Genomic DNA, 25,673 nt, shown 5'->3' with positions numbered 1-25,673 from the left:
TCCTTCGAATTACAAATAATCCATTATGTGGAATTAAACGATTTAAATAACATGCAAAACTGTACCTTATGTTTCCGGGAATGAGAGCTTCTTCGAATAAGGCCGGATTTTGAATTATCGAGGTTCTGCTGTATGTCTGTGTTTTGTAGTTAAGAATGTCAGCGTAATGGTTACCACAATTAGCTGCTGTTCTCGGGAGCCCGAGTTCGATTCCAGGTACCATATCGCCAGAGATTTACGAATGGCAGGAAGGTTGATTTCCGGTAAAAATGGTACATGCAACTCCCTTCCACTGGGGGCCTGTCTAAAAAAGAGCTGCACCACCTCGGGATGAGGAAACGAGTTTACTTTAGTTAAAAATATTCATGGTTGTTGCTAGGCCTATTAATTTAGGAGGCGTGATCATTAACAAAGTGATCATTTAATATCTCGTAACTCTGGCCAATATAGGGTGTTTTTTGGGGAGAGAAGTACGTTTAAAACATGATAAAAACAATCCAATCACAATTGTTTTACTCACCAATATACCTAACAAATAATAATAATATAGATTTTTTTATGTCCCCAGTTACTTTCAAATGATTTTCGGAGATGCCAAACAAAACCATACTAGGGTATGCCTTAATAAAAATTGGGAGACAATGAACGTACGAAATGAAACATAATAATAAAACGCATTACCGCCACACCTGTAGATATTGAACCCGACAGGGGCATGATCCAAGGACCTTGGGTTGATATCGATCTCAGTAATTACGCACGCAATGCTATTAAAGGGAAAGAACGCTGAAAATGATTAATATTCATATCATTAATAGAGGTCATACCGAAACTAATTAATATTCATACCATTGAGATAGATAAATTGTGTATTTTAAAATTATTTTATGAGATTTCTTTGTCTGCGACTTACTGCGCAGTATTATCCTTTGTGTAGCGGGGGCCCCGCAGATGAAGCCAAGCCAACTTAGACCCGGGAGGGGTTACGAATGGGGATTCCCTATGACATCACTCGAGAGAAGACATCCCTCCTCAAGGCTCACAGAATGAGGGGAAACTAACTTTTTCGAAACGGAATATAGGAGCCATCTTGGAATCGGACTGGCCAACTTAATTACCGACGAGGTAGAAAATTAATAAAACTCGAATTAGGGGCTCATCTCCCGATTTAAAAGGGATGAATGCTACTGGGACATTTATTTAGAGTGTTTAATGTCCTCTTCCGTGATAACTTTCAGCAGGAGAAAGAATACTGTGTTGTTTCTGCGTGGAAAAGTACTGGGGCCATCTGGTTAGTGTCATGACAGCTCCTCGAGACCGGGACTTCACCCCGTGTGGTGGGGGAAGCAGAACATATTTTAATTAATTTAAAGAGATTCACCGAAGGATAATTGAGTGGTTATGTCTCAATCGCACCAACTAGATACTGGTCACCGATCAATCGTACTATTTTACCTCGAGTACGCCGGGAATAGGCGATACGCAAATTAGTGGAAGGGGTATCGCTCCCTAGTAAAAACTACTGCAGAAAGGGAGAAGCGTCAGTCGGGATTTGTGGCTTACAGGCGGCGAAGCTACGCGTTGTCGAGCTGCCAGTGATCTTTTGTTGGAGTGAATTTCAATTTAATTTACAAGTGAAATCGCGTACTGTGCGTAAATATTGCAGAGATTGGATAGACGTGATGCTAGGGTCTAAACTTTAAAGATCAGAGACGTGTCGCGAACATTAAATATAATTTGTAATAATATTATTATTATTATTACTACGGCGCTACTGTGTCGAGTAGTGACAAAGGTACGCGGAATCCGATACTGAATCGCGGATTGCGGAGTGAGGTCCGGTATCGTGGCTGGACGTTCACACCGAATGTAACTAAATAAATCTTGGAATAAATAGTGACGTGTTGTGTGCCTCAGGAATATTGCCAGCGGTTTCGTCAACCTAGAACAATGGACTCCCAGTTGGAAAGAAGAATGGTGCCTCCAGTAACTGCTGTGGTGCCTATGGGTCAGCACTAAGCCAGCAATGGACTCCCTGAGCTGACAACGGGTCATCGAGATGGAGATGAGTATAAATCATAATTAATATGACGTAATCAGATTGGGCGGGGAACAGTTATCATTACCTGACGCTATAATGTTAAAGATTGTAACTTCAGTAGTGTAGATGTGCTACCATGATACACGTAGCTTCTATTTACTTTATTTAATTAGTAACACGTCTGAGCAATCAATTGTAAATAAAGGGGTAACACGATAAGTTTGCATGCAGTAATAGATTGACTTAATCATTTTATTTGGGAAAACTTGTAATTATTGATGCGTCAGGAGACCAATTTTTTTTAGTAATTCAGAGTAATTCAAGTTAGGCTGTAGTTAGTCCAGCGATGATTATGCATGGCTGGTAAATAGTGTAATTTTATTCCGTGAGCACCCAGAACTACGAGATGTGACTTCGGAACTGACACCCAGGCCTCCACTGACATATATTTAGATAGGAAGTGTACGATTTTAATTGGAAGGCTTATCACAATTTTAAGTGCAAATTGAGGAATATTTAATTCATAATTGTATTACCGTGTGACGATTTTATCAGAAATCACAATTTAGATATGGATTAATTACACCGTCATTACGAGGAAGTTAATTATGATCACGCAGTATGGTCTAATTTCCAGGTAAGTCGTGTAGGGAGATGGTGTAATGATGAACCCAATAATAATAATAATAATAATAATAATAATAATAATAATAATAATAATAAATTGTAGTTATGGTAATCAAACAAGTATTGGTATCATAGGAACCGATGTCGCGTCGCGGGATCATGATATTGTAAATGAATGTGTGTGTTGAATTGAAGTGAAGTATTGAGAGCCAATGTAATTTTGTTTAAGGAACGATGAGGCTCAGTTTATTAGTGAACGATCCCCGAGATGGGGTGTTTTGTTAAGAAAGGGCGTTATGCCTGTGAAGGCCGAGGCCAATGACCACCCGCCGTGTGGGGGCTGTGGGCAGTTGACCTACTGAGGAGAAGTGTCGGTTTTTTGTGTATTCTCGTCCGCTCGTGTAAGAGGGAGCCTTGAGTTGAAGTGAATGAGGGCGAAAGAATCGCTTAATAATGAAATATTCAACACGCCAGACTGATGTAGTCGCTAATAAATGACACGGCGATTGTTACCAGTACTTGTTAGTTTACTGCCATTACACACTTGAGTATAACGTAGTTTAGGGTTTTCAGAGTCCCACTTCCATCCCAACGGGTGTCAGTTCAGTTCCCGACAGCGGCATTGGTACCCCAATGCTCAACCGAAGGCTGGATGTCTCACGTGTTTACTGTATATAATTTGTGTTCTTTAAGGGTTTATGTATCTTGTTGTGATTATAATTGAGTTACCGATGGTGTTGACCATCGGGGTGGTGAAATTTTTACAAGTGAGGGTCGGTTCAAACCCGGGCGTTTGTTCCACATTTTTATGAGTTCCTTCGTGGTACTTCGTTGGGGAATAGCTGTGTGTTTAGTATAGGGATTGCTCAGATTCGTTGCATGCATGTTAATCCTATTGGTCAATGATATCACATAGCCTCAGTGTCTATGATAAGTGTTTTCCCGTTCGAATCTCGTCATAATGGATCGCTCTGCGATAGATAATACTCGGATCCATCACAAACGACTGAAAGTCGATAACAAACAACAACAATTGATAATAATCCATGTAATTCATTTGTATATAAATGCGTCATTACCATCATCATCATTAAGGCCTAATAAACCACGTGTATTAATCTAATCTTTAACCCGAATGTGTTCTCATTGTAATTAGGTATGACCCGTCTCCTACCCTGTATGCCCTTAAGCTTAGTCGAGTTAAGCGCCCATTTGTTTTATTCCAACCCGTTAACGCCCTGTAGACATCATGCCGGAGCCATTAGGTGTAGGGACGGGCACATACTTAAGATGGCGCATCCAAAGTGGGGCGAGATAAAAGGGCGTAAGTGAACTGTGGGGGCTCGATATGTCCGTAAATAAGGGCTACCCAGATTTAGGAAATTTAGCGCCATATAGAATGACATCCAATGTCTGGATATATAAATACGGCCCAAGGTGGGACATATTCTACGGTTTAGTAGGCGTATTTTGATGTTTAATAGGCGCATAATTATCCCACCTATTGCATACCATTAATGCAAAGATAGGGGCGTGTTGTGTTGTGTATTAGGCAAGGCATACTTGTGCGGCTTCCAGGAGTGGGCACGATTATTTTGGTAACCCATGTCTGCTTCTGACATTTCCACGCGAGGCCCAGTTCATTATAGTTGAATAAGTGATACCTTGATGTCAATATTAAATCGTTTTATGAATGAGAACACAGTCATGGTCCAATGATATGGGCAGAGCCATGACATTCGCGTAAGCAGGGGCGTATCCAAAATTTAAGGGGATTAGTTCGAATCCCGGGAAACAATGAAATGAATTTCCCATAAGTGAGGTTTGAAGTGAATAGTGGCTTTCTCTTAGTGCATATCTATTCACGGATATTAGCCAGTGGTGCGTGTTTCGTCACCAAACAACCTGCTATTAGGAAATATATTGTACGTTAGTATAACCGTGGATGAGAAGAGGTAACCTCACGCCTACTTTTCTGTTTCGAGTGGCAGTAGGTTGATTTCATGGGTTCAGTTTGAGATTCTGATGGACTTTGTGTGTTTGAAGGACCTCAATGCTGAGGGCATGGGTTGATTTACTGGCACTATACCACATGTGTTGGTATTTAAAATCGAGCCCAATTTTAAAATCACAGGTCAACCGGCAACTTTATTAACTGAATTTGAGGGCTAATGTTATAATCATTTTCGGAAATTTCCCGTTGCCTTCTTATATAAATTTCATGAACCTTAATGATGTTAGGCGGTTAGGCAGCTTCAATGATAGCCGTTTTTGAGGCTTAATTTGCAATGATGATTAAAGTAAAGATTATTTGAAGCTGGAAGAACGTAAAGTTTGGATAGAGGAATCCTTTCTTTTAAAATCAATAATAATTATATATTGTTGTGGTTTGTTGACGCCGACGTTAGCGAGGGGGGTCCTGTCATCTCAAAGGATAGCGACATGGATAGTGAAGCCATGCGGGCTTTGATGGACGCCTTTAAGGCACTTGAAAATAAGATGGAAGAGAACAGTGCGCGGAGTAGGGCACTTGAAAATAAGATGGATGAGACTAGTGCGCAGATTAGGGACAGTGTGAAAGACGATATTAAGACACTTGAAAATAAGATGGAAGATAACAGTGCGCAGATTAGGGACAGTGTGAAGGACGATATTAAGACACTTGAAAATAAGATGGAGAATAGGATGGAAGATAACAGTGCGCAGATTAGGGAAATGAAGGACGGTGTGAAGGACGATTTAAAGGCGAATCGGGAGGAAATGAAGGACGATATTAAGACGCTTGAAAATGAATGCAAACAGGGGCGCGCGGAGGTCAGAGAACAACTAGAGAACTTTGACGGTAAATTAACACATTTTGAGGTTAAATTGGAAGAAAACCGAACCGAGACTAGTAAGATGATTGAGGAGAAATGCAGTAGTTTAATGAACAAAATTCAGGAGGTTCAACAACAATGCGAAAAGGGGGCTAAGGAACTAAGCGATAAAATAGACGCGGTTTCTCAGCTCAATGCCGTTGTTGAAATAAAGGTCGAGGGAATAGTTGAGCGGCTTGGTCAGGTTGAGACCGGTATCGAGAGAGACATAACTCGCGTGAATGGCGAAATCGTGGATGTAAATGAGAAAATCGATCGGCTGAATGGTGAGATGGAACAGGTCAGGTCCAAAGCGAATGACCGCGACACGAAGATCGAAGAGATAGTGGAGCAGGTCAAGGACAACCAGATAAATATCAGGATCGTTGAAGAAAGGACGGAGAAAGCCTTGGTGGTAATTGAGGCCCTAGACGAAAAGATTACGTCAGTATCGCAAGCAGCGCAGTCCGATACGAAACTAACTTTTGCCAGGTTACGGAAGGAAGTGTCAGGACAAATAGTAGGAGAGACTGCTAAACAGATCCACGAATGGAGCGAAGAGAAAGGCTCGAAAATGATGGTGAAATTGGAGATCCACGAAGAACAAATTAACGCGCTTCGCGAAGAAATAGAGGGAATGAAGAAATTAGACATTCGGGATGAACCACATTTCAAAATGGAAACGGCCGGAATGAAGAAAATGGAATTAGGTAGCGGATCACATCAAATGGGCTACAGTCTGTTCAAGGAGCAACTACCCGGCAATGAAGAGTATAAATTACCGACGATGGACGAGAGAACGTCGACCTTGCTTGGCCAAAATTCAATACCGATGTATAGCCTCTTACGTTCGGCGGATGATAAGCCAAAGAAGTTCAAACCAGGCACTAGGACTACGCCAAAAAGTTTCCTCCGCGAGGTAGATGATTATATGGCAGATCATCGGGTACCAGCGGATCGGAAGTTACGTGTAGTTGAAAAATTTTTGGAAGACCAGGCTCTCGAATGGTTTAAAGCGTTCCGCTACTGTTTTGATAGCTATGAAGGCTTTAAGAAGCTATTTTTGGAAAAATACTGGGGTTTGGACACGCAGCAAGGACTTAGGTTAGAGCTTTACTCGAGGAGGTACGCTTCGGGAGGACCCACAAGGTTCTGCGATTATTTCACGTCCCAGCTGGTGAAGATGCGCGAACTGGACAGCCCGCCGACTGAAAGTGAATTAATAACCGCCATCACAAAGCAATTCCCAGCTGACGTCCAGCGCATGTTGATTGCGGCAAATATCCGTACGGCAGTGGAAGCCGAGCACGTGTTAAGACAGTTGGATCAGACATCTCATGTCGGGCACGGCCGAGCTAGAAACGTAGAAGCCATCAACACGTTAAACGTTCGAGAGGGGGATCAGTCGGTAAACCGGAGTACTCAGGTGACAAGTACCCAGACTGATGCTCAGATAGGCAACCAGAACAGGAATAATAGGGATTGGAGGTCTCCGAAGTGGGAAAACCACCAATGGAAGTGTCGAAATGACCAGGGTAGGAGTCAATGGTATCAGTCAGGGAGGTACAACCACGGACAGAGCGGCGCACGAGGGCGACGACCTTACGAGAGAACACCCAATTCCTACTGGGGTAACCGTGGTCGACAGAACAACAGACCGCGAGAATACTATCGGGGTGACCTCAACGACAGAAGGAATGAGTCACGCCGTTACGTCAGAGATCTGCAAGATACCCAGGCCGGAAACGATCGGTGGAAAGATTCGATGCAGCAGTTTGCTAAGTCGGATGAGTGTCGAGGGGCAGAGAGCCTCGAACTACAGGCACATGATGCTGCAAACCGTGCCAGTAATCTTGATCCCCGCGCACCACCATATTCAAGTGGAGGCGGAGGTCAGCTAAAAAAAATTAGGAAAACCGAGTGAGGAGATAGTCGGATTTTCGAGGACTACCGACGCGAAGGGGGAACCGTGGACGTCCGTGACCATCGCATCATGGATAGTTCAGCCCGATGACCTCGTTGAAGATCCCGTTCAGGCATGTCCAAAACCAATCAGAGCGTTACCCGTCATTTATGTCCGTGTTAACCAGTTGCTGGTTCGTTGCCTTGTAGACACAGGCGCGAGCGTCAGCGTGGTATCTAAAGTATTAGTCAAAGAACTGGAATCGAAGCAATGTATTCCAATCATTCCGATTTCCAATATTAAGGTTAGAGGAATAATTCCGGACCGCACAACTACATGCAATAGCCTGGCCTATCTAGATTTGGAAATTGGGAACAACCTCATATCACATCCGTTTATAATTTTGACTAGAATGGAATATAATATCATCATTGGAGCTGATTTTCTTCGGGAATTCAAAGCGGTCATTGACATGGACAAGAATGAAATTAGATTCAGGAACGATTCAATTCAGGGAGATGTAAGATTAAACGACTTCGAGGGACAACACGGGGAGGAGAAAATTTGGACCATGGAGATAGAACAATTGAAACATGAAGGAGGAGATTGCTTCCCAAACTGGGATGCCTATCGGGACGAGATGATCAAGGAGTTTGAAGGGATGATTTTCAAGTTAGAAGCGGAGAATGAAGGACCATCATTGGCGGAGGTAGTCCAAGAAAAGATCGACGAAGCGAAGATAGGGGAGGAAGACAAAGGCGCATTACAGAGAGTCATAGAGAGACACGAAAATGTATTTGGGTCACGTCCAGGGAAAATTCCAAATTTCAAATATTCCTTAGTCGTCAACAATTGGGAACCATTTCGGCAAAGACCATATCCGATACCTGAAAAGTTTCACGCTGGGGTGAAGAAAATTATACAGGAGATGGAGGATAACGGAATTATATCAAAATCACCCACACCATTTTTGAATCCCTTGGTCGTGGTGGAGAAGGGCAACGGTTCGTTGCGGGTTTGCCTCGACGCGCGAGCAATAAACCAGCGATTAATCCCAGAGTATGACCAGGCCCCGTGTATAAAAGAGGTCCTTAAGAAATTCCGGGGAATGAAATTATTTAGTGGAGTTGATCTGACATCATCATTTCATCACGTTGAACTTGACCCAGCCACCAAAATTTTGACCGGGTTTCTGTTTGATGGGCAGACCTACGTTTTTAACCGGTTACCCTTTGGATTGAAAACAGCAGGGTCAGCGCTCATTAGGGCACTAGATCGTAACCTCAGTGACGAAGTTAAACAGTTTACGGTGAGGTACGTGGATGACATCCTTATTGCATCTGAAACTTTGCCAGAGCACCTGGAGAAACTTGATAAACTATTAGCTGATTTAGAAAGGAACAACTTCAAGGTAAACCTACCCAAGTCTAATTTCTGCCAAAGGAGTATCCTATTTTTAGGTCATGTGATCGACTCAGAAGGAATCATGCCCAATCCTGTTAAATTAAAGGCAATTCAAAATTTTCCAAAGCCGACGAAGGTGAAACATGTCAGGCAATTTTTAGGAGTTTGTAACTTTTTCGCGGATCATTGTCCGAACTATACCAGTATAGTTGCACCATTACAAGATCTCCTCAAGAAAAACAATAGGTGGAAATGGGATCTTGCATGCGATGAAGCATTTGCTAAAGCAAAGGATCTGTTGGCCCATAGTGTGAAATTAGGATATCCGGACTATACACAGAAGTTTATTGTGCAAACTGATGCGTCGATTATAGGAGTCGGGGCAGTACTATATCAAGAGACGCCCGAACCCGAACAGAGGATCACCTATTTGGCTTTCATGAGTCGCAAATTAAGATCGCATGAGTTGAAATACACCGTGACCGAACTAGAGATGCTCGCGATCGTGACCGCTCTTAACCATTGGAAGAAATACATTTATGGGTACCCAATTGTGTTGAGAACGGATCACAAAGCTCTGACGTTCATGATGAAATCTGCATTAACAAGCGAGAGAGTCAGCCGGTGGTGCTTGTTTGTGCAGCAATTCGACATTACAGTCGAGCACTGCGCCGGAAAGGCAAATGTAATTGCAGACGCCCTCAGTAGAAATCCAGATCCGGAACCTATCGTGGTTAACCAAATACAGTTGATAGAACAAGGGGACCGCGAAATCATAGAAAGGCTGCGGACTATTGGTGAAGAACAGCAGAAATGTCCGGAAATGAAGAAGTTGATCGATTTCCTCCAACGTAGAATACAGCCAGGGACGGATGAATACCGTGAACTTCAGAAAAGATCCGAGAAGTACCAATTTTTTAATGGTATGCTGCATAAATTCGTGGACGAGGACCACACGCAATTCAGGATCGTGGTTCCAACGACGTTGCAGGTTGATTTAGTTTGGCTCGCTCATCACGTTACAGGTCACGCAGGGAGAGATAAAGTGATTGCTACACTTCGGGAAACTTTTATCTGGAAAAATTTGAGGAAAATTGTTCAGCAGGTACTCCTTACTTGCGACATTTGCCAACGGGTAAAACCCAATCCATACCTACTTAAGCAAAAACCGAAGCCGTTGTTGCCAAGTAAACCTCGGGAACTGTTCGCTTTAGACTTTTACGGACCACTTCCCAAGGGAAAGAGAGGGCTTCAATACATTTTGGTATGCGTGGATGTGTTTTCAAAATTCGTCACTCTCTGTCCGATCCAGAAGGCAAATACTAGAGCCGTTATAAATCAGTTGAAGACTAAAATCATACCACGTATGGGCAAGCCCGAATGTGTTCTCACGGATCATGGGTCGCAGTTCACATCGGGAAACTTCAAGCGAGACATCGAAAACTTAAACATCAAACATCATCTAAGTTCAATTAGGCATCCGGAGTCGAATCCCGCAGAGCGGATAATGCGAGAAATCGCAAAGTTTTGCCGTATCTACTGTCCTAGACAACATTGGCGTTGGGTGGACGTGATTCCTGTTATAACAGAAAGTATCAACGGCACTATCCACGAATCCACCGGGCAAATTCCGTCAGTGATTCATTTCAACAGTTTTCCAAAGAGACCATGGCACGAGGTCTTAAAATGTCCGCAGGATCCTAGACTATCGATTGAGCTATGCATACAAGAGACAGCAAAACATTTGAAGGCCCAAGCAGAACGAAGATTACGTCGTCTCCGTAACAAGAGGTACCATCGACCACTGCGCGTAGGGGAACTTGTTCTCGTTAAACGACCAACAGTATCCGATCCACCTAACAAGTTCTACCACAAGTTCGCTGAACTGTACATCGGTCCTTACCGAGTCATCCAGAACCTCGACAACAACGCGTACAAGGTGCAAAGCATGGACGGCGCGACCGAAACCATCTACAACGCGGCAAATCTGAAGTTGTACCATACGTCCGGAGGCAACTTAGAAGACGTGGACAACGCTGAAGAACTTGGAGCAACGGAAGAAGAAGAGGATGAGGATGACGGAGAAGAAGATCGACGTGACGTGTCAGATGAAGAGTCGGGACCAAATGAGGAAGCCGAAGAAGTCAATTATTTGGAGAATTGGTTTTCACAGAGAGATCTTGGGGATGAAGAATGTCCAGAATGTCAGTACCTGGAGAACTACAGAGAAGCATTGCGTCAGATAGCATATTATTTGGAAAGAGAGAACCAGGAACTTCGCCAGAAAGCAAAGGTTTGGAAACAGTTGTGAATCGATATTGCCAATTTAATATTCAGCGACGAAATGTGTCCAGTGCCTGTACCCATTTCTTCTCGGGGAGAGGGGAATATGAACCCGACAGGGGCATGATCCAAGGACCTTGGGTTGATATCGATCTCAGTAATTACGCACGCAATGCTATTAAAGGGAAAGAACGCTGAAAATGATTAATATTCATATCATTAATAGAGGTCATACCGAAACTAATTAATATTCATACCATTGAGATAGATAAATTGTGTATTTTAAAATTATTTTATGAGATTTCTTTGTCTGCGACTTACTGCGCAGTATTATCCTTTGTGTAGCGGGGGCCCCGCAGATGAAGCCAAGCCAACTTAGACCCGGGAGGGGTTACGAATGGGGATTCCCTATGACATCACTCGAGAGAAGACATCCCTCCTCAAGGCTCACAGAATGAGGGGAAACTAACTTTTTCGAAACGGAATATAGGAGCCATCTTGGAATCGGACTGGCCAACTTAATTACCGACGAGGTAGAAAATTAATAAAACTCGAATTAGGGGCTCATCTCCCGATTTAAAAGGGATGAATGCTACTGGGACATTTATTTAGAGTGTTTAATGTCCTCTTCCGTGATAACTTTCAGCAGGAGAAAGAATACTGTGTTGTTTCTGCGTGGAAAAGTACTGGGGCCATCTGGTTAGTGTCATGACAGCTCCTCGAGACCGGGACTTCACCCCGTGTGGTGGGGGAAGCAGAACATATTTTAATTAATTTAAAGAGATTCACCGAAGGATAATTGAGTGGTTATGTCTCAATCGCACCAACTAGATACTGGTCACCGATCAATCGTACTATTTTACCTCGAGTACGCCGGGAATAGGCGATACGCAAATTAGTGGAAGGGGTATCGCTCCCTAGTAAAAACTACTGCAGAAAGGGAGAAGCGTCAGTCGGGATTTGTGGCTTACAGGCGGCGAAGCTACGCGTTGTCGAGCTGCCAGTGATCTTTTGTTGGAGTGAATTTCAATTTAATTTACAAGTGAAATCGCGTACTGTGCGTAAATATTGCAGAGATTGGATAGACGTGATGCTAGGGTCTAAACTTTAAAGATCAGAGACGTGTCGCGAACATTAAATATAATTTGTAATAATATTATTATTATTATTACTACGGCGCTACTGTGTCGAGTAGTGACAAAGGTACGCGGAATCCGATACTGAATCGCGGATTGCGGAGTGAGGTCCGGTATCGTGGCTGGACGTTCACACCGAATGTAACTAAATAAATCTTGGAATAAATAGTGACGTGTTGTGTGCCTCAGGAATATTGCCAGCGGTTTCGTCAACCTAGAACAATGGACTCCCAGTTGGAAAGAAGAATGGTGCCTCCAGTAACTGCTGTGGTGCCTATGGGTCAGCACTAAGCCAGCAATGGACTCCCTGAGCTGACAACGGGTCATCGAGATGGAGATGAGTATAAATCATAATTAATATGACGTAATCAGATTGGGCGGGGAACAGTTATCATTACCTGACGCTATAATGTTAAAGATTGTAACTTCAGTAGTGTAGATGTGCTACCATGATACACGTAGCTTCTATTTACTTTATTTAATTAGTAACACGTCTGAGCAATCAATTGTAAATAAAGGGGTAACACGATAAGTTTGCATGCAGTAATAGATTGACTTAATCATTTTATTTGGGAAAACTTGTAATTATTGATGCGTCAGGAGACCAATTTTTTTTAGTAATTCAGAGTAATTCAAGTTAGGCTGTAGTTAGTCCAGCGATGATTATGCATGGCTGGTAAATAGTGTAATTTTATTCCGTGAGCACCCAGAACTACGAGATGTGACTTCGGAACTGACACCCAGGCCTCCACTGACATATATTTAGATAGGAAGTGTACGATTTTAATTGGAAGGCTTATCACAATTTTAAGTGCAAATTGAGGAATATTTAATTCATAATTGTATTACCGTGTGACGATTTTATCAGAAATCACAATTTAGATATGGATTAATTACACCGTCATTACGAGGAAGTTAATTATGATCACGCAGTATGGTCTAATTTCCAGGTAAGTCGTGTAGGGAGATGGTGTAATGATGAACCCAATAATAATAATAATAATAATAATAATAATAATAATAATAATAATAATAATAATAAATTGTAGTTATGGTAATCAAACAAGTATTGGTATCATAGGAACCGATGTCGCGTCGCGGGATCATGATATTGTAAATGAATGTGTGTGTTGAATTGAAGTGAAGTATTGAGAGCCAATGTAATTTTGTTTAAGGAACGATGAGGCTCAGTTTATTAGTGAACGATCCCCGAGATGGGGTGTTTTGTTAAGAAAGGGCGTTATGCCTGTGAAGGCCGAGGCCAATGACCACCCGCCGTGTGGGGGCTGTGGGCAGTTGACCTACTGAGGAGAAGTGTCGGTTTTTTGTGTATTCTCGTCCGCTCGTGTAAGAGGGAGCCTTGAGTTGAAGTGAATGAGGGCGAAAGAATCGCTTAATAATGAAATATTCAACACGCCAGACTGATGTAGTCGCTAATAAATGACACGGCGATTGTTACCAGTACTTGTTAGTTTACTGCCATTACACACTTGAGTATAACGTAGTTTAGGGTTTTCAGAGTCCCACTTCCATCCCAACGGGTGTCAGTTCAGTTCCCGACAGCAGCATTGGTACCCCAATGCTCAACCGAAGGCTGGATGTCTCACGTGTTTACTGTATATAATTTGTGTTCTTTAAGGGTTTATGTATCTTGTTGTGATTATAATTGAGTTACCGATGGTGTTGACCATCGGGGTGGTGAAATTTTTACAAGTGAGGGTCGGTTCAAACCCGGGCGTTTGTTCCACATTTTTATGAGTTCCTTCGTGGTACTTCGTTGGGGAATAGCTGTGTGTTTAGTATAGGGATTGCTCAGATTCGTTGCATGCATGTTAATCCTATTGGTCAATGATATCACATAGCCTCAGTGTCTATGATAAGTGTTTTCCCGTTCGAATCTCGTCATAATGGATCGCTCTGCGATAGATAATACTCGGATCCATCACAAACGACTGAAAGTCGATAACAAACAACAACAATTGATAATAATCCATGTAATTCATTTGTATATAAATGCGTCATTACCATCATCATCATTAAGGCCTAATAAACCACGTGTATTAATCTAATCTTTAACCCGAATGTGTTCTCATTGTAATTAGGTATGACCCGTCTCCTACCCTGTATGCCCTTAAGCTTAGTCGAGTTAAGCGCCCATTTGTTTTATTCCAACCCGTTAACGCCCTGTAGACATCATGCCGGAGCCATTAGGTGTAGGGACGGGCACAATATCCATACATGCGGTAAACTTTCCTGTGGAACGTTTGGCACTATTCGGGCGATAGCATACCTAAATTAAACAATGCAGTCTCTCTTTTCTCATTTACAGCTGTTTAGGTAAATCCTGATGTGATAAATGTAGAGAACAAGCATGAAATTTACTTAAAAATAAGGGTCTGGCTTTCAACAGCCGCAGTTATCAAAAGAATGCTTCCAATTACAATGTACTAGCTGATGTACCCGTGCTTCGCTATAGAATTCTGCATTGTATACATAATTCTAGGTTACGTCATGCACACGTTGTGAGCAAGATTGTATTAAACTGCATAGCTCTTAATGTTACCCCAGAAATGCGACGGGAAGTCACCAAACGTCATATCAGTCACAATCAGGTTGGGGAGTTTTCATTATAATGGCGAGCACTCACTCCCCACCTGCCTTGTTACATCCTCAGAAAGACTATCTTAGTGGTTTCCCAACTGAAATTAACATAGGTCATTACAATGATGTCAGTAGGAATGGCAGGATTAAAGGCAAGACTTTCATATGAAATACGCGATCAAATAAAAAAACACATATTTTCTCACTTTTAACGAACAGTACTACGCTGCCGATCTAACAGTACAAAGTTCCAGAGTTGGAATGACCAAGTCACAAACAGCTGTGATCCGTGAACACTATTTGTCCTTTATCGGCGGGGTGGGGTTCTAATAGTGGAAAGTACCAGGGCCAACACTACGCCCTTTTACTAATCTGTTTCCTAGGAGTACCTGATGAGCCAGAAAATCTCAATTCACTACACTGGTGGCGGAAAAATCTATCTGACTTGGAGGAAAATGTTTCCTTCAAGCCACAGGAGAAACCCTCTCTTCACTGCTAATTTGGAATAAAATGAGTCTAGAATTTAATAAAAGTAAAGAGGAAGAAGCTTTTCTTAAGAAACGGCTCTTTCCAGGGTTGAATTTTGAGTTACTTAGTGAATTGTGGTGCTATAATTTGGAATAGGCCTAAATTTGTAATTCTAGACCAGGTCATAAGCGAGCCTTGCCTTAGGTGTGCACACTGCTCATTCAAAACAGCGCGTCAGAGTATGGGTCGAATAGCTGGAATACTATTATGAACCATTGTGTTACGTACCAGCAGTACGGTATCAGAAAATGTATAAACCAGAGGAATGGTATGCTAAAGAAGAAAGTTTTCTAGCCCCCAGCTCTTTCCCGCCAATATTCAGTCAGGCTGTTATACTCTGTGCGCAGCAGTAATCCCATCCATCGGAGTTGAGTATCAGCATTGGAGACAAAGAACATCACTACAAACAATGGTCAATGTAATGTTATTGTCGATCAATGTTATGCGCTTTCGATATTGTAGGCCTTCACACTTACTTTTCTTCCGACTCTGAAATACCACTCTTCTCGTAGTCCGGACGGTAAAACTGAATAAAACATAAATGATCAGAAATTTTTGTATTCTCTATAACTTTTGTTATGTAGTACTTTTCGATAGGACCAATAACATAGGTATTTAAAAATTAAATATTAGGTGCCTTCCCCTAAACTACAATTTCTTCCAGGGTGAATAAAATTGTTTATAGCTTTGACTGTAGTTTCTTATAGCCCGACTCTAAATACCAATTTTCATTAAATTCTGTTAACCCATTTTCTTGTGGCTCGGCGTTGATATGCGCTTAGCTACAAAAAATACAAATTCATGAATATCTCTTATCATAGCCAGTACGGTAAAAATGTATTAGACATAAACGACCGGAAAAGTGATTCTATATAACTTTAGTTATACAGTATTTATCGATAGGACCACTAATAATATAAATATTTGAGAATTAAATTTTAGGCCTTCCCCTAAACTACCATTTCACCGAGCATGAAAAAAATTATTTATAGCCTAGATTGTAGCGGCTCATCCCCCAAATTTACGTACCAAATTTCATTAAATTCCCTTTAGCCGTTTTCTCGTGATGCGTGTACATACATACATACATACATACATACAGACAGACATTACGAAAAAGTAAAAAGTGCATTTACTTGTTACTGTGGACATAGTCGATACAGAAATACCATTCTTTTCAATTTCTGAGCAATGTAGAGACAAAACTCTTACTTTGTATATACAGATTACATTCGGAAATACAACTCGTAACATACGCTAGTTATCAGCTTGTGGTTTGGCATGCTTTCAACAACACTGCTATATTCAGGAGTGGCTTCTGCTTCACATACACCAGCTGGGAATATCAAAGACCATCTCCAGAAACCATTTGGGAATAGCTTCACACAGTTTGGCCTCTACATAGTCGGAACAGAACTGTTTTTAAAAGGTTCAAAAAGAAGGGACCTCAAATGCTCTCTGTCTCGATTGCAGTGCATACCCGATGAGATGGCAGTGAAGATGACGTCATTTGGAATGACAGCATGCCAGTAGCAGGGAAGTTAGCGGCGCAAGACAATTAAAATAATAGCAGTGATCAGGTTTACTGTATGGTAGGCCTACTGCTCAACTGACAGAGACAAATGACTGGCCATAGAGTTATTTTGTATCAATATTGCATAATATGATACCCTTATCCCTTTTCCCCAGGAGGTCGAGTATAAAGTGAGACGAATCTTCCTAGCAAGTTTTTATGACCGTATGCCCTTCCTGATGTCGACCTCATCAGAGGATTTAATGAGATAAAATGAATGATGTGATATGAGTAACTAAAACTGATTTACTTTATATGTGGGCCTAAAAGTTGTGTTTACAATTTATTGACTTTTTACATTTAGAAATACTGCCTTCCAATGAAAATAGCCAGTATAACTCAAATACATTCATAAGTCTGTTAAAGAATGTTTACCTGTACAATTCACAGCTCTTTACAGCCTAGAAGTCATGTGTTCACTGCACAAAATTTCAGGTCATCACAAATTGGACCCCTCCCTTTACCTTTTTTTTTTGGTTGTAAAAGTGGGGGAAAAAGGGTCTAATGCATGAGTAAATACAGTATACAAGATTTTGAATTGTACTGACAAGGCAGACCTTTAAATAACTAATAACAGTATGACACATTTTACAACTTCAATTTACCTTATTGGTCCTGACAAAGGCTTCAGCAACACGGCGGTTCCTGCCACCGTAGCAGGTTGTCACGAGATCAGCAACACCACAGCTTTCAAAGAAAGTTGTCAACTTTGAACCAGGATAGAACACGTCAACAAACTTGATCATCTCCATCAGCCCGAGTCGAATAACAGCTGCCTTCGTGTTGTCACCAAGACCCAGTCCGTCCACAAAGCCTGCGCCTACCGCAACAATGTTCTGCATAGGAAAGATGAACGTCATTCACACACGTAGGTTTAAGACAACTACACAAAAATGAAGTTTCCTTATCGGCATGCCAATCGCTGCCAAGAAAGAATGGTACAAAAAGAGAAAGTCAAATCAGATTCAATACTAGACTCCATCTACAACAGACTATACTCATGGACAGATATTAAAAACACACTGTGTAACAAGAAGTGTCAGATGCTAAAACCAATATTCATTATGACAAAAGAAAATTAAGATTTATCTGAGACAAGTGTGTACAGAGTTATCCTCCCATTAGAACAGATGTTATGAATAAATAAATAAATAAATAAATAAATAAATAAATAAATAAATAAATAGATCTCTCTTCCCTCCCACTCACAGATACTACCAACAGGGGAGAAAGCATTCATTATTAAATGAATGACTGAAAAATATTCTGATATAACTATTTGAAGTCATTTAGAACAGATGTTATGAATGAATAAATGAATGAACTGACTGAATTTGCGACTGAAATTAAAGCTAATGGAAGCACAGCCACACAATCTTTAGTAAATTTTCAATATCAAATAACATATGGTACAGTACTGTGGACTGAATACACTGATAATACACTCTCACAACTCACTATATCAAAAGAATGTATAGAAAAAAAAGAGAAAAAAGAAAAAAAAATAACATCGAAAATTGACAAAAATGTGAATATTTCACCAGAACAATCAAAGAACACACACATTAATGATTTTAATATAGATTCAGCTGGTGATTTAAAAACAGTACACACAAAATCAATACATACATCTTCATTAAAGACCGTTATGCCATAACACATTCAGTCTGCAAGCTTCTGTAAATTTATAAAATTGCCTCCACATTTCTCTATTTGTACCAACTGTGTGGCCTCGTTTAGTTCCATACCTCTTATCTTTAAATCATTACAAACTGAGTCAACCAACATCATCTTAGTCTTCCTCTACTTCTCTTACGTTCCATGACCGAGTCCAATATTCTCCTCCGTAACGTATCCTTCTCCATTTGCCTCACGCGACCCCACCACCGAAGCCAGTTTATGCATACATCAATAGAGTTCATTCTTAACTTGGCCATTCTATCCTTATTCTGACGTCCCTCCTGCAATTGTTCCCACCTGTTTTGTACCAACAATCATTCTCACTACTTTCATGTCTATTACTTTTTTTTTCCTATTTGCTTTACGTTGCACCGACACACACAGATCTTATGGTGACTATGGGATAGGAAAGGCCTAGAAATGGGAAGGAAGCGGCCATGGCCTTAATTAAGGTACAGCCCCAGCATTTGCCTGGTGTGAAAATGGGAAACCATGGAAAACCATCTTCAGGGCTGCCGATAGTGGGATTCGAACCCACCATCTCCCGGTTCTATTACTTTTAACTTATGAATAAGATATACTAAGTCCACCCAGTTTTCGCTCCCGTACAGTAATGTTGATCCGAAAAAAGACCAGTGTAAAGATTGTTTTGTCCAGGAGCTGACTTCCTTCTTACAGAATAATGCTGATCGCAATTGCAAGCTCACTGAATTAGCTTTGCTGCACCTTGATTCAATCTTGCTTACTAAACTATCATCAAGGAAAAATACACATCCTAAATACTTGAAATTATCTACCTGTTTTAGTTTTGTATTCTCAATTTGTCATTCAGTTCTCTAATGTTTCTTCCTTACTGAGATCACTTTAATCTTGGAAAGGCTAATTTTAATACCATACTCATCACACCCATTTTCAAGTTCCAAGATATTAGACTGCAGGCATTCAGCACAGTCTGCCATTGTGATGAAATTGTCAGCATAGGCCAAACTGCTTACTACATTTCCACCCAAGTAAATCCTTCCCTGCCACTTTTTACCTTTCAGTAGATGATATATGTACACTATGAACTACAAAGGTGACAGATTACAGCCTTGTCTAACCTCTGCAAGTATCTTGAACCAAGTAGTCATCTACCATCAATTCTCACTGCAGCTCAAATGTCAATATAGATGCTTTCAACTGTTTTTAATAATCTACCCATAATCCACCAGCACAGATAACATTTTTCTCTCGGTACTCAGCATGTTATAAATCTCATTCCGTATTGACAGCTATCACTTTACAAATAAAAAAACTAAAGGAGCTAAATCATAAATATACAAATGACCAGGATTTAAAGATTTTACATTATGAACAGAAAGGTCCCTTATCCAATATACTTGAGAGTACTGACTGATACAATAATTTCTGATGATAGGAAAACTTATAACGGTCCACCTTTTCAATACAAAAATGTTATAGTTTATTTATAACATGTATTTGCACTTGGAACTAGTTTCAACGCTGTTTTGCGTCATCATCAGCCAAAATGTGGGAAAATAGGCCAGCATGTAGGCATTTATATTACACAAGGCGTTACATTAAACAATACACATTTTACAAGGAGATAAAAACAGGGACGAATATAGAAACAAATGAATCGTTGAGAAAGCAAAAGTTATACATATTAAAAATAACCTTAACCACACATCTTGCAGTGCGAAAGTGTTCTTCTTGAATGATTCCTGAATATAAAACACACGCGCACACATTTCTGAAGAGCCAGCAGGCAGGACAAAGTAAAGTGAAACCTTAAGAGTTCTTCTGAGAAGAGTTCATCATTTTTTCTATGTTCCAACTAACTAATGAAGTCTCCCTTGAGTTCCTGATAAACATACACAGCAGGAAATTCTCCTTCACTCTCAACAATAGCTATAAAGACCAACGGTAAATTTCATTTTAAATATTGTGCAGAGACGTGAAAGCATGATCTTGAACATGATATAACTCCTTCCTTTAGCCACCTTTGAAAGTCTCTCTCTATATTACATAGCTTCATTAACACACCATTCTGTAGATGCACAAAATAAATAATAATTTCTCACACAACTTAAATGAAATCCACGAGAAGAAGAATGTTTTACCGAAAACTTTTGTCCCAAACATTTATCAGCAGTTTCTTAATAAGAATTAGTTTCACCGGCGACATTCCAGAACTAGATCCGCCCTTCCCGCAATATCCCCCTCCTGTACCTTATCCCTCATCCTTCCCCCTTCCGTTTCCCCTTCCAACCACATACCTTATTCCTCATCCTTCCCCCTTCCATTTCCCAACCCAACCACATCAGCTCTGACCCAGTGCTAGCTACACAAATGTCAATAGGGACACGAGACCAACAAGGTCATACCACTCGAGACGACAGCTTCCTGACAAGCAAGTTTCTTTCTTTTCACGCGATATTTTGGTTCACAATATTTTGTTTCACCCGTTCATTCCTTCTTTTTTGCCCCATTGCAGATGATGTGCACCCATTATCCTCTTACTATCTCGCTACGTCATGCAATACAGATTTACAGATTTCCACTTTTAAAAGGATAACAAGTTTTATGTTAATCAGAAGAGTTTTTAGACAAAAAGATTTTCCTACCTCAACATTCACATGTGGTTTTAATATGTTAATCATGATCATTATCTTTCAATTTCACACATCTTTTCAGTATTTTATTTTTATATATATGTAATAATTTACGGTAGCTTCTACTGAAGATGGCCTTTAGATAGGCTGAAACATGTTTAGACATTAATCATTTAAGAAAAGGCTAGGAAAACAACAGATAGGGAATCTGCCAACTGGGCAACTGCCCTAAATGCAGGCCAGTAGTGATTGATTGAAAATCTCATTTAATATAGATGGCTTTTTGTATTGAAAAGGACAGTATAAAGCTTTTTTTCTTTGTGAAGTCTCTGGACTATGTTGTATGTCTTCTTCGATCTACGAAGCACACATATAACTGTCTATTCCTCTCGTCAAATTCTTCATTCACCTGGTGGATACTGAAAATCTGATCCTGACAGCCCCTCTGTGGTCTGAAACAGCACTGATTTTTCATCCAACTTACTCTCAACCAGCGATCACACCCTCCATTCCAAAAATGCAGGTGATCCTGGTATAACCTCGCCTGGTATAATGAAATACTTCAATTGTTGTTACATTCCTTCCTGTTCCCTTGCTTATTGAGAGGTACAATTACTGCTTTTCTCCAATCAGAAGGTACCTTTCTAATATTCCTTGCTAAACTTATTACTCTCTCAACAGCAGGTGTCTACAAGATCCCATGCAGCTACAGCCAGGTATACATAGGCACTACCAAACGAAGCATCGCCACACGACTGAAGGAGTATAACAGACATAGCTGGCTGGGACAGACAGATAGATCATCAGTTGCTGAACACTCATTGCTAGCAGGCCATGACGTACAGTACAGCGACACCAAAGTACTGTCAACTATTGTGTCTTATCACGCCTGGCTACACAGGGAAGCCACTGAAATCCTGAAGCACACCAACAGCTTCAACCAAAAGGAGGAATCTGAATGGGTACACAAAGCCTGGTTTCCAGTCTTGAAAGCTCTAAATCAAGGCCTCTCAGGGTGCATGATCCTGGTGCATGCACTGTGCAAAAGACGACTTTGCTTGGTTGACCGGAGTGCAGACCCCCACTCCTCGATTTGGAGCAATAGCGCTGTCTCTCTCTTTCCCCCCCGCCTGTCTCGTTCACTCCCCCTGTCTCCCTCTTCCTCACTTGCTCCGTAGCGCTCCAAATCCGAGCCGAGCTTAGCCGAGTAGCCTAGAGACCAAGCGTTGGTCCAAGCCGAGCGGGACCGTTGCACTGTGCACAGGAACTCTGCTTTGCTGTCTGCACACGCAAGATTTTGGGCGTTTGAGAGGCCCTGTTCTAAATCCTGAAGGACACGATAGCCACGGCAGACCAGAAGAAAGCAACAGGTGCCTGTCTCTGCCAAAGCAGGTCAATGTACACCGGGCTCCCTAATGCTTCAACCATTGGCCGTAGAACAGCCAATCAGCGACCGCCCCCAATAGGCGAGCAGTGTACCATATTCTGCAGTATATAATGAGGTGGAATTACAACAGCACTTCATTCCACCGAGAGATTCGCTGCTATCGAAGTCAGTCAGAACCCGTGGCAATGCCGAACGCAGTCTTCGGTGAAACGTCGGGACATTCACTCGCTCCTGGACCACGGCCTACAAGCCCGGAAAACGTTGACATGATCAGTTCTTCCTTCTTTTTTTCTCTCTTTCTTCCATAAGCCCCATTAATACTGATAACTTGTCACTGAATTCCATTTCATTCATTAAGTTGTTTCTAAGGAGTTCCTCGCCCGTCAAATTGAAGCGAGGCTCCGTTACTCCCATGGGTCTGAGGCTTGCTTAAATTGTTTTGAGTGTTCAGTGAAAATTCTGAAGCAGGATGCTACCCTACTTACATTTAGTCCCAGTGAGAATATCTCCTCTAACGGGTTAGGGACTACGCAGGATTGTATCGTATATTCCTAGCCGCCAGAGCACAAGGAGGGCCACGACTCAGAATATGTTAGAAATGTCCACTCCTATTCCATAGCGACTAGTATCCCGACTCTCAGGACCACTTAGTAGGCCTCAGCTATTGCGTGAAGTTCATGAACTAGGACGTGACTGCAATAACCCACAGCATGAACCACACAAAATTGATTCTCAAATTTATGAATATATACAAATCAAAGAAAGAAAACTAGGAAGGAAAATAAGAACATACACAAACCAGGATAAACACAAAGATTGGTTCGTATGCACAGAGGGAGAAAAACATGTACGTATACAAAAATATACAAGGACAAACATGAAAACATAATAGGCAAGAACATGCACCTACATATAAATAAAATTATAATTTTGTCTGTATATTTCAAATTTTACTTCATAATTTGTTTTTTTCTCAGACTAGTATACAAAAGTTGAAAGCAGGTTCAGTTCAATTTTCATATGTCAATGTATTTGTTCATTTGTTTCTACATCAAAGCCAAACAGAATTTCTCAAATCTTAGTAAATAAGATCAGGGATAGCTGAGGCAATGGGTTATATATAAAGTGACATATCAATATTAAGGAGGCCAAATCATAAAATGTCAAATTTATTTTTTATTTGGCTAGTTGTTTTACAATACCAACATAAATGGTCCATTATTGAAATTTTCCAGCTAACTCATTCCAGGTTGCCAGCGTTTTGCCCGCTGTTTTACATCGCACCAACACAGATAGGTCTTATGGTGACGATGGAACAGGAAAGGCCTAGGAATGGGAAGGAAGCGGCTGTGGCCTTAATTAAGGTACAGCCCCAGCATTTGCCTGGTGTGAAAATGGGAAATCACAGAAAACCACCTTCAGGGCTGCCGACAGTGGGATTCGAACCCACTATCTCCTGGATGCGAGCTCGCAGCTACGCGCTCCTAACCGCACGGCCAACTCGCACGGTATATCAAATTATAATACCAATATAAATGGTCCGTTATTGGACATTATAAATTTTCCAGCTAGCTCATTCTTGGTTGCCAGCGTTTCGCCCTCATGTGCTGGGGTGGGCTCATCAGTTGGTACCTAGCACACTTACCAATACGCTGGCTAGTGCATACCGTGGAGGCCACTGCGTAGGCTAACTGGAGCCACCGGCAGTGCCAATGCACTAAGAGACTTTGTCTCATCACTAAAAATTGATGCCTGCTTGGCCATCAGATGATATAGATGTCATTCAGGACAAATATTTCAGATTCCCTATGGGAATCAACATCTATATCATCTGATGGCCAAGCAGGCATCAATTTTTAGTGATGAGACGAAGTCTCTTAGTGCATTGGCACTGCCGGTGGCTCCAGTTAGCCTACGCAGTGGCCTCCACGGTATGCACTAGCCAGCGTATTGGTAAGTGTGCTAGGTACCAACTGATGAGCCCACCCTAGCACATGAGGGCGAAACGCTGGCAACCAAGAATGAGCTAGCTGGAAAATTTATAATGTCCAATAACGGACCATTTATATTGGTATTATAAATTTGCTCATTCAGGACAAATATTTCAGATTCCCTATGGGAATCAACATCTATATCATATCAAATTATTCCGTTAATATTAGCTGTCATAGGATATAAACATAAGTTTAATTATTATTGTAATATTAGCGGTATAAAAAACGGCAAATAATAAAAGTTGCACAATATGCAGTGCTCAATAAAAGTTTTGCATGCTGGTTTAAGTACACTATATATAAATTGTTAACAAGAATTTACGTATATATTATCCACTTGTTCATGCTACCACTTAAATTAAATGGCCTGTCTAAACATACCTAAGGACATGTTTCGACCTGTGTTAAGGACACCTTCAGCTTGAGGTACAAGAAATAAAACGTACATATAAAATAGTAGTACATGAGAAAAAATCTAACAGGAGAGAAAAAATATAACATTAATCCGGATCGAAAATAATATTTATTTTTACTTGTACAATATTTCTTTTATGGGGTCGACTCTTCTTGAATGTGTGTTTTCCACCAAGGATAGTTAAGGAAAAGAATTGGAAGTAATTCGGCCACAGTCTACCAAAGGTAGCGTCCCGGCATTCACCCGGAAATGAGAATGGAAAACCGCGGAAAGTCATTCCCAGGACGGTCGAGGTGGGATTCGAACCCACGCTCTTTTGAATGCAACGCACCACTAACATGCCTCAGCATGCAGAGCTACGCCGCTCGGTAAACACTGTTTAGTCACTTCATCAATCATTTTTTAAATTATGGTCCTGCTGACATGGAATCTATGACACTCATCCGCTACTGCAGATGTTATCTCTGGTTCACATTGTTGCTCAATAATGACCTGCTCTGTGATTGCTTAAGACGATGAAAGAGGAAGGGAATGAGTCATCGCATCCAGTAGTCTGTGAGAGACCACATCAGTAGCTGAAAGTTAACACCACGCTGCACAGTTACAGTATTTTCCTGTGCAGTATTGTTTG

General features: G+C 41.2%; 1 protein-coding gene across 2 annotated transcripts in view; it reads right to left on the bottom strand.

Annotated features, from left to right (window-relative positions):
• Positions 1-25,673, bottom strand: part of Gpdh1 (Glycerol-3-phosphate dehydrogenase 1) — a 152,282-nt gene that overhangs the window by 92,264 nt on the left and 34,345 nt on the right. For both annotated transcript variants that reach the window (XM_067156010.2, XM_067156009.2), the window contains exon 6: positions 17,557-17,787. In XM_067156010.2, the coding sequence (XP_067012111.2) occupies positions 17,557-17,787 (231 nt within the window). The remainder of the gene's footprint in view (positions 1-17,556; positions 17,788-25,673) is intronic.

This window comes from Anabrus simplex, chromosome 1 (genome assembly GCF_040414725.1).
Source record: "Anabrus simplex isolate iqAnaSimp1 chromosome 1, ASM4041472v1, whole genome shotgun sequence".
NCBI lineage: Eukaryota > Metazoa > Arthropoda > Insecta > Orthoptera > Tettigoniidae > Anabrus > Anabrus simplex.
Note: the sequence above shows the minus strand (reverse complement) of the source record. Positions and strands in the feature narration are given on the sequence as shown.